Consider the following 16,903-nt stretch of genomic DNA (forward strand, 5'->3'; position numbering starts at 1 on the left):
CAGAGAAGAGGCAGGAAAACACCCTCTCAGCTAACAAATGCACAGGAGGATGAGATGATGGAAGGAAGCTAAAAGAAACATTTGAGGAGCATTTTAGATCATCTCAGGGAGATCAATAAAAGTATCATCAACGGGCTTTGGAAGAATTTCAGGAGGAACAAATCCCTTAAATGGTATTAGCCAAAGGACTACAAAGAAAAAAAAAGAAATCATTATTCATTATGGCCACACCCAGGCATTTCTCCTTTCCCCTCTAGAAAACTGTTATAGACAGCAAGTAATTTTTGTCAACTATAAAGTAATTACAAAACCTCCCCATGGACAAAAAACGCCCCAGACCATTGCCCTATTACTCGGTCAATTCTTCCAGAGCCTGCATGTCTAGAAAGTAACTTCCCAAGCAGAGTTGCTGGCTGACACTGCAGGGAGCGACAGTCCTAGCAGCAGCGCCCTGTCAACGCTGTTACAGGGCTCAGTGAAGGTGACTGTCCTGGACGCTCCCAAAGAGGCCTGGCACGTGAGGGGACCCGCCCTCATTTCCCACAGCGCCGCCGGTCGGCGGCCTGGTGTGATCACACTCTGCTCACAGGACGGCTGGTCTCGTCCCTGCCGGGCACACTGTGCCCGCTGGCCTCAGTTCCTTTGCTCTTCTCCTTCTCCTGCCCCCACTGCCCATTCAAATCCTGCCCTTCCTTCAGGTCCAGCTGCAGCATATCCTCCCCCAGGAAGTGAAACTCTCTTGTAAGTCTCCCTCCTTCAAAGTCAAACAGAGCTTCCACTCGGTACCATCAAATCAGCACTGTCATACAGTGGGGGAGTTGATTTTTTCAAATCTGAACTCTCCCACGGTAGGCCCATTCCATGAGAAGTGTATGAGAGCATTTCATAAAAGCTACCTGTGCGTCTGAAACCCAGCATACTGTTAAGCACGTTCCCTCAAAGGAGAACAGCACCGGGCCTGTCTACAAGCTGGGCGCTGGGCTACCTATTGGAAAAGCGTGGTGCTGGTCTCACAGAGTCCTCCATGTGGAGCAACTGAACAAGGCGCCAAAGGGACTCGCTTCCTCAGAGGCTTCTTGTACATGACAGCAGCCTGGCCTGGAACGTGAAGACAGGGCAGAGCAAAGCCCTACCAACGCCTTATCCTTCCCCGCCAAGTGGCTTCAGTGAGCTTCCAGCCAAAAGACCACCATCTACAGGGGTCAGCAGAAGCTCCAGGGCAGAGAGCTTCTTGGAAATAAAGATACTGTTTTATCTCCCAGAAGAAGAAAACTATGCACTTCACTGTCAAGTTCTGAAAGCAGTTTACAAAAGCTTAGCCTCATGGGGCTACAAGGACACTAAACCATCTTGAGGAACTGAAACAGAGAGATGTTTATCCCCAACAGGTACCAGGGAAGAAAAACAAAGCCAGCAGGCATCTGACAGCCTCTCAGGAAGAAGCTCCTGATAGGCTCTCGCTGAAGATTACATTTAATACTGCTTTCCTTTCTGTATTTAACAACAAACACAGGGGCAAGCCGCTCACTAACCTTTCAGAGGAAAACGAACTCTAGCAATAAAAGCATTACTCCACAAAAGCTGACTACACTTCCATACCTGGCTTCCAATGAATCCAGGTGCTGTTTGGGAGGACCTGGCTTGATACAATTAAATGTTTCACTAATCCATGCTCTAATGGGATTCTTCTCTACCTCTTTTGGCCTAATAATCTAAGCAGCCAAGGTCTCCAATAGGTTAGATATTGGCAGGATTTAATGTCATAATAAACTATGGTTAACATAGGGTACTGGGGAAAATGGGTCCAAATCAATGTGATTATTGCCAATGAGCTGGCTAGTACGAAAAAATAACCACAGACTTACACTGTGGCTACATCCCTAGCAATGGTGGCGATCTTCCTCAGTGTTGAGGCCTCATGAGTAACAATGATGACCTCAACCTTGGAAGAATACCAAGCGATAGCCATGGGGTAGGGGAGGGGGCAGGGCGTGGGAGGGCTCCTTTTCCTCCTGGCACTCCTCACTGGTCCTAGAAACACTGAGTGTGAAATGCCCCTGAACCAAGGTGCCACTAGGCCTCCACTGCTCTGACACAGCCCAGAGCAACTCACCTGTGCTGAATTCGAGGGTCGCTCTGCACCAGGGGTAAGATGGCCTCCAGCACCTTGCTGGCAGACCCTGGAAGCATCTCCAGTACCTTCTTATCAATAGCCATTTTGTCCACAATGGTCTTAAAGTAGCGCAAGGCACTGACAACCTCCTTCTCTTTCTCTTCCAGCCAGCTCAGGTTCTGAAAGGAAACGTTAAGAGTAAGGAGGGAGGAGAGAGATTAAAGGGAGCAATTTTAAAATAAATAAAATAAAATTTCCTGCAAACTAGTTTGAGATTGACACCAATGGAAAAGGCTTCTTGCTGCAGAAAGCAAGCCAAATTGTTTTTCTAAGGATTGCAATCAGGATACAGAGGCTAGGCTTGAAGGAAGAAGAAGGGGCTGACTGAGAAAGGTTGTTTAGATATTCCTAATTCCCTCCCCGGACAGAGACTGATTTGCCCTGGGGTCTCCACCTCAATCACACTGAGATATCACCACTAAACTCAGTAAGTGTAGTGAGGACTAATTTGCTGATGGCTGCAGGATGCTTACAGAACCAACAGTTAAGTCCCAACGTGTGTATCTATCCAGTAAGTCAAATCAAGGCCTTTCAAGGTCCTAGGGGCTGTGTAAGACTGGTCAGAGGCATTAGTGCTCAAAATCCACTCTCCCAGCACTCCTCACTAGATTCCCACATTTGACCAGAGACGCAGCCCTCTCAATGAAATGATATGGCTCTCCCAAAGGACCTGGAAACCCTAGGGTTAGAAGGGGCGGGATGTGCTGGGGTGAAAAGGTGAAAAAGCTGGACAGATGGCAACGATTCAATCACTACTCCTGCAGCATATGTGCTAACAGCACACAGGGTCCCTCTGCCCCTGAGGAAAGCCCGCCTAGGAGGAAAGTAAAACACAGAGTCCTGTACTTCCCAGCACTCACATAACCACACCCAAATCTTTTCTCCTTGACTGTGGGATACCTTGAATGCACAGACAGTGGGTAAACACACCCCTCTGGTTTCTTTCTCCAACCTCTCCTTATACTGACCCTAATGTCAACAACCCAGGTCCCAGCTGGCTGGCAGGGAAAGGGAGATCAAGAATAATCTATAAAATGGATAAATCCAAAAATGGATAATCTACTCAAGTAGAATTGATTACACGTCCAGGGCAAATTAAGAGTGGTACGTATGAGGAAAACTGCCACCTGTGGGCTCTTTGAGGTCCAGAGAATATTCAAATAAAAACTACCGAGAACAAGAAGATAATTTCTAGAAAAAGTAGATTTAAAACTATATAAGGGCTTCCCTGGTGGCGCAGAGGCTGAGAGTCCGCCTGCCGATGCAGGGGACATGGGTTCGTGCCCCGGTCTGGAAGATCCCACATGCCGCGGAGCGGCTGGGCCCGTGAGCCATGGCCGCTGAGCCTGTGCGTCCGGAGCCTGTGCTCCGCAACGGGAGAGGCCACAACAGTGAGAGGCCCGCGTACCGCAAAAAAAAAAAAAAAAACAAAACAACTATATAAATACATAAAAAAGTGATACACAATGAAAAGTGATTATGATTCTGAACACCAGCTCTTTTAAAATAATGAGGAATGTCATTTTAAATAAAAAATTTCAATAGTGGATTTTATGGGAATATCAAAGGAAAAATATATAAATGGAATCAAGAAGTAATTAGCTCCTTTCATCAGACAACTTTCAAAAACCCGATCTGATCTGTCTCAATGGGGGCACTTCCCAAGAGGTACCCTGTAGACCACCATGATACATTTCTCCAAGGGAGGAAAAAGACACCCCTTCTCCATCTCCATCACTGTGGCCTCTTTGCTGTCACTTATTTTTCTCTTCTCACTACCTGACACGTTTGTTTATTTACTGTGTGTTTCCAAGAGCCAGGCACTTGCTTCTCCATCTCGTGGCCCAGAGCGCTCTGCTTCGCCATGGCCTACACAGGGCTGAGAGGAACCTCAGTATGAAGGAACTCATGGTGCCTTGCAGACATCAAATGTGACTAAAACCACTCTGGCCAGTTGAGCAAGAGGACTCTGGCTACGACACTGCCATCTCAGCACATCAGGACACGCAAGGAGCCAGCAGTGACAAAACGTGGGGGGGAAGCAGGAAACATTTTAAGAAAATGTGTCACGAGGTTTGCTAGGGAGAAAGGGGCTAATCTGGAGATGGGAGCCGTCCAAAAGCGGCAAGGCACTTCACAGAAAAAAAGAGAACTCTCCTGTCATTTGCAGAGAGATCAAATGAGCCACTGAAGAGCCGGGCTGCCCTGGGCTCCTAATAAAGGAGCCGACAACCTAGCAGAGTCAGGTTTCATCCATTAACTCTCCAGCAAATTCCACTCCCAGAATTAATGGCCTCTGAACGCTGTGCATTCCCCTAGCCCATCAGCTGTTAAACTATGGCTTCTCGCAAAACATAGCCAGCAGTCGGAAGAGTTTACAATGAGACACCCAGACCGAACACCCCCAGGAACAGGGAACCTGAGGCCGAGGCCTCAGAGAGGCAGCTGCATCCACCTGCACACCGGCTCCTGCGTCAGGGGTTAGATGCCACGACTGGTGCAAACAAACCTGGAAACTACATGAGGCCAGCGGTGCTGGGGAAGGGCCTCGACCCAAAGGCACTGCTGGGCTTCAGGCTCCTCACCTGCAAAACGGGGAGAAACACGCCTGCCCTGGGTGACCGAAACAGGTTCGTGGGGGCTGGGTGAGAATGCATATGGAAGCACTTCGTAAAATTAAGGGAGAAAGAGAGTTTGATTAAGAAAACTTGGGCCAGAGCCCACACTCTCTGTATACTGGGAAGAGTGAAAGCTTGTGCACATGGTCAAGGTGAGGAGTAAGTAAGACGGCGCGTGAAATCACCCAGGATAGGGCCCGGGCAAAGAGAGACCTGTAGTAAGTTGTAGATGGGTCCAAATCTATTTCTGTCTACCTAAGTTGCAATTTCCCATGTAATAACCTGGGGAAAATGAGAATATATATGGAAATACTAAGTCGTAAGACAGCTAGTAAGTGATAATTAAGGATGATGGCAAATGACAGAGTCGGCTAAGTTCACACACGCTGGCAGATTCCCCAACACTTCCTGTTCTGACTGTGGGCCTCCACCATGGGTTTATACTCACTTTGTCTCATGCAGGTGGCCTGGGGCAGAGCACAGTAATTCAACCCTTCTTTAAGGGCAATGAGCAGAAACCAGGGTAACACTCTTCCTTGGGTGAAGATCACATCTATAGCTCCTTCCCAGAGAACAGTTTCTCAGCCATGGCACTGACATTTTAGGACAGAAAATCCTTTGTTGGGGTGGGGGGGGGAGGCAGGGTTGCTGTGCTCTGTATTGTACGATGTTTACCAGCATCCCTGGCCTCCAGTCAACAGATGCCAGTAGCACCTGCTTCAATCTCCTAGTTGTGACAACCAAAAATGTCTCCAGACATTGCCAAATGTCCCCTGGAGTTTGCAGAAACCCCCACTAAGGAAAGGGTACTTGAGCATCAAATTTCCCCTATGACCTCTCTTGGAGTGATGAAGAAAGGGGGAAAAATTCCAAGAAGTGAGCGGCTGAAAGAGTTTCTTATCAGAGTTCACTAGCAAAACACAGTGGTTAGTAAATCATTTTACTCCGGGCTGCCTGGACTAGTGTCAGATGACAAGTGACACTCTTCCTGGCATTTAATATAAAACCCAGTTCCAAGGGGTTGCTAAACAGATTGCAATAAAAAATAATTGTGGTACAGACCAAATCTTCCACTTTATTACTCTTCAATCTGGAATTTAGATCAATCTGGCAAACACCATATATTTCATTCTTGCTCTCTATAGCCTCTTTTTCTTAACAGATGGGGCAGGAAAAACGATTACTCAACAAAGACTTTGGACTTAAAACATATTTTCTCCACTTTTAACTAGACTTTTAAGATATTCTGCTGGTCAACATAAAAACAAAAGTAGATACACTGCAAAATTCAAGAGTTATGTGTTTATATAACAGGGTAGTGTTTGCTAGTGGCATTAAATTGACAGCTGTGACAACAGTTCTACAAACTACACTGTGGACAGTCACTGAAGGGTTCAGAATCTACTTATCTACGAGGCTTGTCTTTATTTTACACTGCTGAGTTTAATTTTGTTTTTATGTTCAGTTACGTGTGGGAGCTAACATTACATTTCTTAGATACTAAAAAATAAATTGACTTTCATAAAGAGTAACTGTAGCATCGAGAGAGTTTCGACTTGATGTCAGATGGCCTGTGTTCAAATCTCAGCATCACTACTCTTTGTGTGACTTTGCCCAAACGTTTAATATCTCCGTACTCCCAGCTTCCTTTTCTGCAAGATAAGTTTCCACCTTCCAGGGTTATAATGAGAATTAAGTGAGAGAACGAGTGTAAAGCACATAGCATGGGGCTAAAAAAAGGCTTGGTACATGTTAGCGGCACAAAAGGTGTCCCTGGCTCTGAGAGCGCTGGTTCCACACAGTATCATCACACTCACGAGTCTCGGGAGATAGTTAACAGAGTACCTTACACTTTAGATGCCCTTCCTTTTCGCAACTATCCAGATCATCTTAGCAACTCAAGGAAAGAACAGCTGGTCTTAAGAGATGAGACTCACCCGCTTCCCCCGAACCCGTTGGACCCAAGCAGCACACCCAAACCAATCCCAAAAATCCCAGAGCTTTCGCCATGGAGTACTGAGCTCTCTCCAAAGGCCATGGGGGCTTGGATAATCTCTTACATTTATCCAAGGCTCCTTGGACTGTTTCCTGAACAATTAAGCCCACAGTTGCCACCCAGCTGAACACAATGATATTGCAATAGATTTTTTTTCCATCCCCAAAACCATGGGCCAGGATTCTGCAGTAGAGGGCAAGGCAAACCCAATTGTTCTTAACATCACACTGACCTTCTGCCTTTGAGACCTGGAAGCCACAGCACTGGTGGACATAAATTCTACTGCCTGCTGCTCCAGATCCAAGGGGATAGGGTAGCCCTCTGGTAGAAATCTGTCTGTTGCCTCCTGGAAGAGAGGAAACCTGGATTCCTACAGAGCTTGAAATGGCCGTTTTAGGCTGAAGGGAAGGGTTGATGAAAACCAACAGCTGTTCCAACACATCTGGCTTGACTGGCCCTGCTGAGGTTACTGGTGTTTGAGGACATCTTTGGCTGGGTTTCAAGGGTTTAGCAAGTTTCAGAGCATGGGCCCTAATGGACATCACGAGTGTGTGTGTGTGTGTGTGTGTGTGTGTGTGTGTGTGTGTGTGTGTGAGTGAGAGAGAGAGAGAGAGAGAGAGAGAGAGAGAGAGAGAGAGAGGGAGAGAGAGGGAGAGAGAGGGAGAGAGAGGGAGAGAGAGGGAGAGAGAGGGAGAGAGAGAGAGTGAGTGAGTATGTGTGGGCAACGTGGGCCTCTCTGGGGCACAGAGGCAGCATCCTGGAGTGTGAACATGATGAGCTGAGCTGTTTTAAATGCCCAGAGGATGACACAGCTGGAAAAGAACTGTTCTAGCCAACCAAGCTTGACTCTGATTAACAGGAGAAACACTCAACCATCCTAAAGGTTCATATTCCACAGGGACAATGAAAGCTCCGCCTGGAGCCGTGGAATGCTATGGAATAGGTGTTCTGTACTGAAAGTTACATCCCCAGGGAATAAACTTAAAAAACAGCACAAACTCATTGCTCAAAGCAGGTGAAGGCCAGGAGAAGCACCTAGAGAGTCAGCTTACTTTGTTCACAGGCTTCTCTGGAATCTTCACAGACACCTCAGCTGGTTTTCCCTTCTTTGATGGCGTTCTCTTGATTTTGGGTGAGTGGAATTTGTCCATCAGCTTCATGGTGAAGGAGGAGAGATGAGAACGCTGAGAGTCTGAAAACAAAGAAGGTAATGATTTTTAGAGGTACAGTGGGAAGAAGCTGTGGTTCTCTGACCTTTTGTGGAAATGATCACCGTCCTCAAACAAATCTTTCCCCCTAGCTGTTCAGGGTTACAAAGAAAAGGAAATATGGATCCATTAACCATTTCTGCTTGCATGTTTCAATTTTTGCAATTTCCATCTAGTCTAGGTTGAAAGCAGTCAAAATGGCTTTGGAAAACGAACGTGAAAATATTTCCAAGTGTCCTTATAGAGTTTGTCTGATGATCTAACCAATGTCCAAGGGAACCAGCTAAGATGAAAGAATACCAAAGTAGAATCACAGAAGTGCTGAATGTAAGAACTGGAAAGGAAGGCCCTTTTGAATCAAACTTCTTGTTTTCTGGTTTAGGGAACTGCAACAAGTGACATGGGTAAGGCCTCAGAGCTGGCAGTGGAGACTGAAACAGAACTAAGGTGTTTGAAACCCTCGGGGACACAGTGAAAGACTAAGTGCTTTCTCGCCAAGATCAAGAACAAGATGAGGGTGTCCGTTCTTACTACTGTCATTCAATTTTGTACACTCTTACTCCAATAAAAGCCATCCAGATTGGAAAGGAAGATATAAAACTATCTCTATTTGTAGATGACATAATCTTGTATATGAAAAATCCCAAGCAATCCACTAAGAAACTACTAGTACTAATAAACAAATTTAGTGGGCTCACAGGATACAAGATGATATACAAAATCACATGCAAGATCATATACAAAAATCAGTATTTCTATACATTAGCAAGGAACATATAAAAAATGAATGTCTAAAAAGCTTCCATTCACAATCATCAAAAAGAATAAAATACTTAGGCATAAAATTACACTTAAGTGAAGTACTGATATGCTATACCGTGGATGAATCTTGAAAACATTATGCTAAGTGAAAGAGGCCAGTCACAAAGACCACACAGTGTTTGACTCCACATATCTGAAATGTCCAGAACAGGCAAATCTATAGAGATAGAAAGTAGATTAATGGTTGCCTAAGACTGAAGAGAGTGGAGAGGGACGGAGAGGGGCTGCTAGTGAGTAAGAGGTTTCTTTTGGTGGGGGATTAAAAGTGTTCTAAAATTAGAATCTGGTGACCATTATACAACCCAGTGAATTACTATAAAAAAAAAACTTGAATTCTACACTTTAAAGGAGTCATGTTATGTGAATTATATCTCAATGAAGCTGTAAAAAAAAAACTAACCCAATGAGCAGCCTTCCTTCATTTACCACCCGCCATTTACCATAGCACTTTCTAGTGTTTGAAACCATCTTATTGAATTATTTATTTATGTGTTTATCTCCTCACAAGAATGCAAACTCGCTGAAGGCTGTACCTGCCTTGTTCAAGCCTGCATCTCCAGTGCTAACATGGTACCTGGCCCATAGAAGATGCTCAGGAAACATTAATTCAACAAATGAACAAATCAACCAACGAAAAAATACCCCACGAGGGCTTCCCTGGTGGTGCAGTCGTTAAGAATCCTCCTGCCAATGCAGGGGACACGGGTTCGAGCCCCGGTCCGGGAAGATCCCACATGCTGCGGAGCAACTAAGCCCATGCGCCACAACTACTGAGCCTGCACTCTAGAGCCCTCGAGCCACAACTACTGAAGCCTGTGTGCCACAACTACTGAGGCCCACGCACCTAGAGCCCACACTCCACAACAAGAGAAGCCACCGCAATGAGAAGCCTGGGCACCACAACGAAGAGTAGCCCCTGCTTGCTGCAACTAAAGAAAGCCCACGTGCAGCAACAAGGACCCAATGCAGCCAAAAAAAAAAAACCCACAAAAAGGACTGCTTCTTTAGGCAATGTCAGAAATTCACAGGAAATACTTGAAATTGATTGAAAATTAGGGAGAACGTGATCCTGTGCAATGGAAAAAGAAGTATCTGTATTTTTTTTTTTTTGGCTGCGTTGCGTCTTTGTTGCTGCGCGCAGGCTTTCTCTAGTTGTGGTGAGCGGGGCCTACTCTTCATTGTTGTGCGCGGGCTTCTCATCGCAGTAGCTTCTCTTGTGGAGCGTGGGCTCTAGGTGCGTGGGCTTCGGCAGTTGCAGCACGCGGGCTTCAGGAGTTGCAGTGCGTGGGCTCAGTAGTTGTGGAGTGTGGGCTCAGCAGTTGTGGCTCACGGGCTTAGCTGCTCCGCGATATGTGGATCTTCCCAGACCAGGCCTCAAACCCATGTTCCCTGCATTGGCAGGCAGATTCTTAACTACTGCACCACCAGGGAAGTCCCCATCTGTATTTTTAAAATAAAAAATACACTCCCTTTCAATTTTCCCAGCAATTAAGTATGAAAAAACAAAAAAACAAAAAACCTTCCAAATAAATGACACAGCACCTTGTATTATAGGTATGTCACTGTGTCTACTAGTGTTGCATATGACTTAATAGGGCCAAAGTTCAATTCTTTTGTCAAAGACCTTCCAGGTGGCAGGCAGGATCAGGAACCCACTGCACTCTGGACCAAAGAGAAAAAGCCAGGGCCTGACCTTCGTTCACAAGTGGAGTCAAACCAAACACAGCTTCGCAGCTGTCTGTCTGCTGGCCAGAACTGCAGAAGGCCCTTCTTAGAGCCCCAATGTGGACACAAATCCACAGGAAGCTCATGCACCTCTCTCCTCACCTGGAACGGCTCAACGCAGGGTCGGAGGGGCTCTCAGCACCAGTCCTCAAACGCTGTATCACCCCTGGGATTCAAAGCAGGTAAACTGGGATGGTGTGATTGCTCCAGCTCCCCTCTTCCCCTTCCCCACCCAAGGAGGGTGGGCCCCATGTACAGTTTATACTTCCTTCTTTATACTTTGAAATGATGTGACCAGTCTAATAATTCATGTGGTGGTTAAGAGGGTGAGCTTTGCAGTCAGTCTGTTTGAGTTAACAGACTTCAGCGGCACCTCTCCAAGTCTTAAGTTTCTTTGTCTGGAAAATGGGGCTGATAACATTGTTCTAGAAACGGCTGATGTGATGTAGGTTAAATGAGATGCGGCTTGTGGGCAGCGTGGTGAGGTACTCAGCCATGTGCTGGGCACACAGTACCTGCTCAATGCAGGGAGCTAATTAACCTAACTATATGATTTGGATGGGTAGCAAGTCTGACCAAACTTTGAATTCTTATTTCCCAACTGCTTACAGATCTGAGTCAGGATACTCTGCAGCACTGAACATCTGACCCACGATCCCAAGGAACTGAGGGCCTTACACATGCCCCTCTCCTCTTCCTTTAGTCCTGACCAGAAGTTCATCTGTGTCCCTCTCTGGTGCCTCCTTCCATATTGCCTTTATTGCTGCCGCCATCCTCCTCCTTCGGATGCTGGCCTCAGCATCCCGAAAGTCTCAGCACATCCCTCGCCAGACAGGTTCCCCAAGTCAGATGTTAGGTGTGACTTCCACCCTGGCAAGCAAGACTGAAAGCGGGGCAAGAAAAGGAGACACAAATGGGGAAGTAAAGGCAGGATGCATGATTTCTTTGGTGGTCAAAAATGTTCAGAGACATGGGCTGGGTGAGCCAACTTCCGCCTCCTCTGGTCTGCTGCCCCGAGTTGCTATATGGGTAGGCAGGGGCCGAGGGACTGGCCAGATTCACATCTCTGCCATCATGACCAGGGTGGAACTAGGGTAGGCAAACAAGGTATGGGGGCTCCCCAAAACCCCTGATCATGACCCAGGGGTCAAGTAAGGACACCTCCACCTGAGAGCAAACAGAGCCCAGGAAGTATATCACAACATACTCTCTCAACCTCTGCTTTGCCAAGCACAGCCTGAGACTCTGGTCTGTCTTGGCGCACAGCTGGGAATCCACATCAGCATTTAAAGAAAGTGTTATATCCACCAATAAATCTCTCTCCTTGTAGTATTTAACAGCCTCAAAGCAGCCAGCTCTAGCACAAGATGTGATAAATCAATTGGAGGAAGCAGGTTCTTTGTAACGACAACCAACCTCCTCAAGCCTGGAAATCAAGGACAGCACTAACTAGGGAAGATTTTGACTTGGAGGCTGCTTGTCACCTTTTCCTTGAAACAACAGCTTAGCAACACAGATTTCAACACAGGTTTCAGGAGACTTGCAAGGTCACTCAAACTATGCGTTTCAGTGCTGATAAAGCACTATAATGACCAGTGACAGCAGAGTGGAAGGAAGCAAAGGTGGCAGCTATGTTGGGGTAATCTTGCCATCAGTACCCCCCCCCACACTTCCTGCCCCTCTTGTCACATTCCTCATGTGTATCAATCATCTTGGGTAGAGGGCAATGCTAAAGAGATGCTCTCACACTACTACAGAGTTTCAGGTGACTTTAATGACTCTGACTTTTCACTTGGGAAGTTGTAAATGTATGTGTTTAGATATTTTCTAGTACTGAAATTAAAACAAAATTTTGAAAGATTTCATACATACACATGTACAACTTACAGAGAATTCATCAAATCCACGCATCCACCAACCCAGGCTATCAGAGAGAAGCGTGAGCAACGACGGAATATCTGCCCTCTCCAACGTGACAGTCACCGGACTATTGAGCACTTGAAATGTGCCTAGTGTGACCGAGAAACTGAGTTTTTATTGAAATGTAATTAAACAGCCACACGAGACTGGTGGCTGCCATACTGGACAGCACGGCTCTGGAAGCAGAACATTAGCAATCTCACTGCTGCCACCACATGCTCCGTCATAATCATATCTTTCTTCCCGACGATGGGTAACCGTGGTTTTGATTTTTGTGCTTATCCATCCCTTATTTTTTAGAAAATTTTATTATTTATTGATTTATGGTTGCGATGGGTCTTCGCTGATGCGTGGGGCTTTCTCTAGTTACAGCGAGCAGGGGCTACTCTTTGTTGTGGTGCACAGGCTTCTCATTGCAGTGGCTTCTCTTGTTACGGAGCACGGGCTCTAGGTGCGCAGGCTTCAGTAGTTATGGCTCGTGGGATCTAGAGCACAGGCTCAGTAGTTGTGGCACGTGGGCTCACTAGTTGTGGCTCACGGGCTGTAGAGCGCGGGCTCAGTAATTGTGGCTCACGGGCTCTAGAGCGCAGGCTCAGTAGTTGTGGTTCACAGGCTTCAGTAGTTATGGCTCACGGGCTCTAGAGCACAGGCTCAGTAGTTGTGGCACACGGGCTCAGTAGTTGTGGTGCACGGGCTCTAGAGCGTGGGCTCAGTAGTTGTGGCACATGGGCTCAGTAGTTGTGGCTCATGGGCTGTAGAGCGCAGGCTCAGTAGTTGTGGTTCACGGGCTCTAGAGCGCAGGCTCAGTAGTTGTGGCTCACGGGCTCTAGAGCACAGGTTCAGTACTTGTGGCACGCAGGCTAAGTAGTTGTGGCTCACGGGCTGTAGAGTGCAGGCTCAGTAGTCGTGGTGCATGGGCTTAGTTGCTACGCAGCATGTGGGATCTTCCCGGACCAGGGCTTGAACGCATGTCCCCGCATTGGCAGTCGGATTCTTAACCACTGCGCCACCAGGGAAGTCCCTCATCCCTTATATTTTGTCATAGTTTATATCTATAAGTACAGTTTAATGTATAGGTTTGTGAAGTTAACTTAAATGGTATTTCATTGTAAATATTCCTATGTTCTTGCTTTTTCACTTAGTCGTAGGTCTGACGTTTGGCCAGGTGAAGTGTATATAAGTGCTTTTGTTTTCAGTGCTGTGAAGTTCCACATATAGCAGTTTTACTTACCCCCTCCCTGCCAGTGAATACTGGGTCATTTTCAGCGTTTTTGCTTTTATAAACAACACGGCAATGGACCTTCTCATACTTGCCTTCTGGAGCACATGCAAGAGCTTTCTGTGACTAGAACCGCTGGGCTACAGAGTACACACCACATCTCATTCCATGGATGTTGCCAGATGACTCTCCAAAGGGTCTGTGCCACTCTGCAGCCCCAAGGGCAAGGTTGAGTCCCAGCTGCTCTCCCAACACCTGGGCTTGCCAGACTTGCACACTTTTCGATAGGGCCATACCTAAACAAAGGAAACAAAAGCCCTCCTTCCCATGGAGATGCTTTAAATTGGTGTATCTTACTGTGTTCTATCAAATCTGCCAGAACAACTTCAAAGCTCATGGATAGAACTTAAGAAAAACCCTTAACCACCACTTAGTACGGCATTTATACCAAGGAGGGTCTGGAACACCCAATGACCAATCTGCTAGTCATTTCTGCCAGAGGAGGAAAGCTTACATGACATCACAATCAATTTCTGTAGAAATGGCTGCGACGTTACTAAGAGCAGCACTCTCCTGGGCAACCATCACAGGCTGCAGACAGGCTGTCAGATGAACGTCCTTCTCTACCCAGGGGGAGAGAGAACGGGCTGGAGGAGAGGCACGTAGCCTGCTCACAAAATCATGTCTGAAGCAAAACCAAAAACACACCAAAGCCAAACCAGTTTCTTCCAAGTAGTCTGCCAGGTGTTCAATATTTCATTATTAAACTTTCAATTTGCCCCTTGGCCAGGCTTAACAACGATTTCTGCTTGGTGCTGAAAAATGTACACATCAACTGGCCTTTCAGATGTCATTTGTAGCAGCAGCTGGGATCCCAACTTAGCAGTGCTTTCTGTCAGGGCTTAATTTCGCCTTGGATGGGAGGAGTCTCTACATATCAACCATACAAGGGACCACAAAGTCAGGGTCAGGGTGGATAACACTTTGAGACAGTTCCTTGGGAGACACGGTGGCTGCTCATTCTTCGTACTGACGGCGTGCAGGGCGCAGAGCTGGGCACTGGCAGGATGCCCGCTCATCCACGCACGAGTTCGGGTTGCACACTTCCGCTTCCTTCATCCACACCATTTCCCAAATGTGTTAAAAGGACGACTAGAGTGGAGAAGTGACACGAGGACATTAGGAAGAACTATTTTAAACATAAGGACTTCAGATTTTTAAAGGTGTGTTTGCTTATCTAGAATCGTACAGACTGTAATGTAAAGACAAAGACAGCGCGAGAGTGAGTGGGTCGCGGGCACGGCAGGCGGCCCGCGGGCTCTGGAAGCAGGCAGTTGGTGTTCTCACTTCCGCGTGGCCTCTCTGAGCTGAAGGTGCCTCGCCTGTGGAGCAAGCATAACCACAGGACCGACCTGCCTGGGTGGTTGTTGCGAGGGTTAAGCGTGAACCTGCATGTGAAGCATTTAGCAAAGGACCCGATATACAGCAAAGGCTCAGTGCACGGCACCCGTTACCGTTACGGGATAACACCGCCAAGCCTCTGCCAACACTCAGTATGGCAAAGGCTAAAAATAATCCCAGCCTAGTAGAGCGCAAAGTAACCTGATGCTTCATTTTTTCCAACAACTTCCATATTAAAAGACCCTCTTTCTTACTTAATATAGAACTATTCGTGTTAGGGAAAACAGGGAAAATAATTTCTCTAGTTCTGCAACACCAAAGGCTCTTTTGACATGAGAATCTGTTCATGTCACCCACTGGTTCAGGAAGTCGACTGATAGCTATGATGCTGCTGTGGGTGCTGATGGAAATATTAAGCACATCCTTTTTTCTTTTTTCAGTAACAAAAGTAAAACAACCTCATTATAAAAATCCAAGCACTGTAAAAATATATAATCTAGAAAGTGAAAATCCCTCATAACTCCACGTATGGCAGAGCTGAAGTATCTCCCTGACTTGCTTTTTCCAGCTGAGCGATATGCTGTGGGCATTTTCCCATATGAATAATGTTCTGCTGGAAGGCCAACCACACGCAGGCCACCAGCCTCCTGACTGATGGTTCCGGTTCCCAGCCCTCGCCCTTCAAACAACAGCACATGGAAGAACCCCCTCAGGCTTAGCCCTCTGAGCACCTGTCTGAGATAGGCTCCTAGAAATGGAACTGTTAGGCCAAAGGGCATAAGCACTGAAAACCTGCTAAGAGACCACGCAGCTGCCTCGAGCTGGAGGCGGGCCAGCAGGGACTGTGCCAAAGAGTGAGACTCGGGGCGCAAGCAGAAGAGGTGGGGTGCAGGAAAGAGACCAGGCCTGGGGGCCCCTGCCACCTACACAAGAACCCAGGCTTCACTGTGGATCTGGGCTCAACTCCGACAGAGCTACCAGTTTTGCTTTACTTGCATAACAGGTAAGGATTAAAAGCAGATTCAGAATTGAACAGACACTTCACAAAAGATGAAATCCAAATGACCAATAAACAGACGACAAGGTGCTCAGTTCTATTTGTCATCAGGAAACAATAAATTAAAACCATGAAGCAATACTACGACACACACACACCAGAATGGATAAAAAGAAAAGAGAGGAAATACTAAGCACTGGTGAGGACGAAGAGGTATGGGCACCCTCCCTCCATTGCTGCGGAGGGCAAGGCAGAACGAGAGCTGAGCACACGCTTCCTGGAGGCCCAGGATTAAATCTTACTCATTTTGGAATCCGGCACGTAGCCCCGAAATCGGCACACAGTGAAAATAAATAAATGATTGTTAGTAAACACAAAGACAAAAGAATCAATGAATGAATTCTGCAACAACTAACAACTACTATATTCAACCAATACCAGAGAGTAATATCTGATTAGTGATGTAGACAGGACGGTTTATACTGATTTTTAATACAATTCTCTAAGGAATGCCAACACGTGAGTCAGAGACAACTCAATCAAGAACCTTCTCTGCTGTGGTGGTTCAGTTTGGGTCATCTGGGTTAAGAGAATGTTGTTCAAGCCACTTCCAGGGAGAAGACAAGAGAGAAACCATACCTTTCCCTCTCTCCATCTAGGTCTCCAGAGGACAATGGACTCCCTGGGCCAGTACTATCTAACAGAAATACAAGAGCCACATATGATTTTAAACTAACCTAAATTATCCATAATATTATAATTTCAATATGCAATTAAATAAAAACCATCAACAAGACATTTTACTCTTCTTTTTCTTTCATGCT

General features: G+C 46.5%; 1 protein-coding gene across 6 annotated transcripts in view; it reads right to left on the reverse strand.

Moving 5' to 3' along the window:
- RAPGEF1 (Rap guanine nucleotide exchange factor 1) overlaps positions 1-16,903 on the reverse strand; it is a 119,898-nt gene that overhangs the window by 64,550 nt on the left and 38,445 nt on the right. For 4 of the 6 annotated variants that reach the window (XM_029201615.1, XM_029201617.1, XM_029201619.1 and 1 more), the window contains exons 2-4: positions 7,840-7,979; positions 7,020-7,133; positions 2,114-2,292 (exon numbers count right to left, since the gene is read on the reverse strand). In XM_029201615.1, the coding sequence (XP_029057448.1) occupies positions 2,114-2,292; positions 7,020-7,133; positions 7,840-7,979 (433 nt within the window). Of the gene's footprint in view, positions 1-2,113; positions 2,293-7,019; positions 7,134-7,839; positions 7,980-10,644; positions 10,665-16,903 lie in introns of those variants that run through there. The other 2 variants (XM_029201616.1, XM_029201620.1) reach the window with 2 other exon arrangements.

Source organism: Monodon monoceros, unplaced genomic scaffold (assembly GCF_005190385.1).
Source record: "Monodon monoceros isolate NGI ecotype Baffin Bay Population unplaced genomic scaffold, NGI_Narwhal_1 Super_Scaffold_5, whole genome shotgun sequence".
Classification (NCBI taxonomy): domain Eukaryota; kingdom Metazoa; phylum Chordata; class Mammalia; order Artiodactyla; family Monodontidae; genus Monodon; species Monodon monoceros.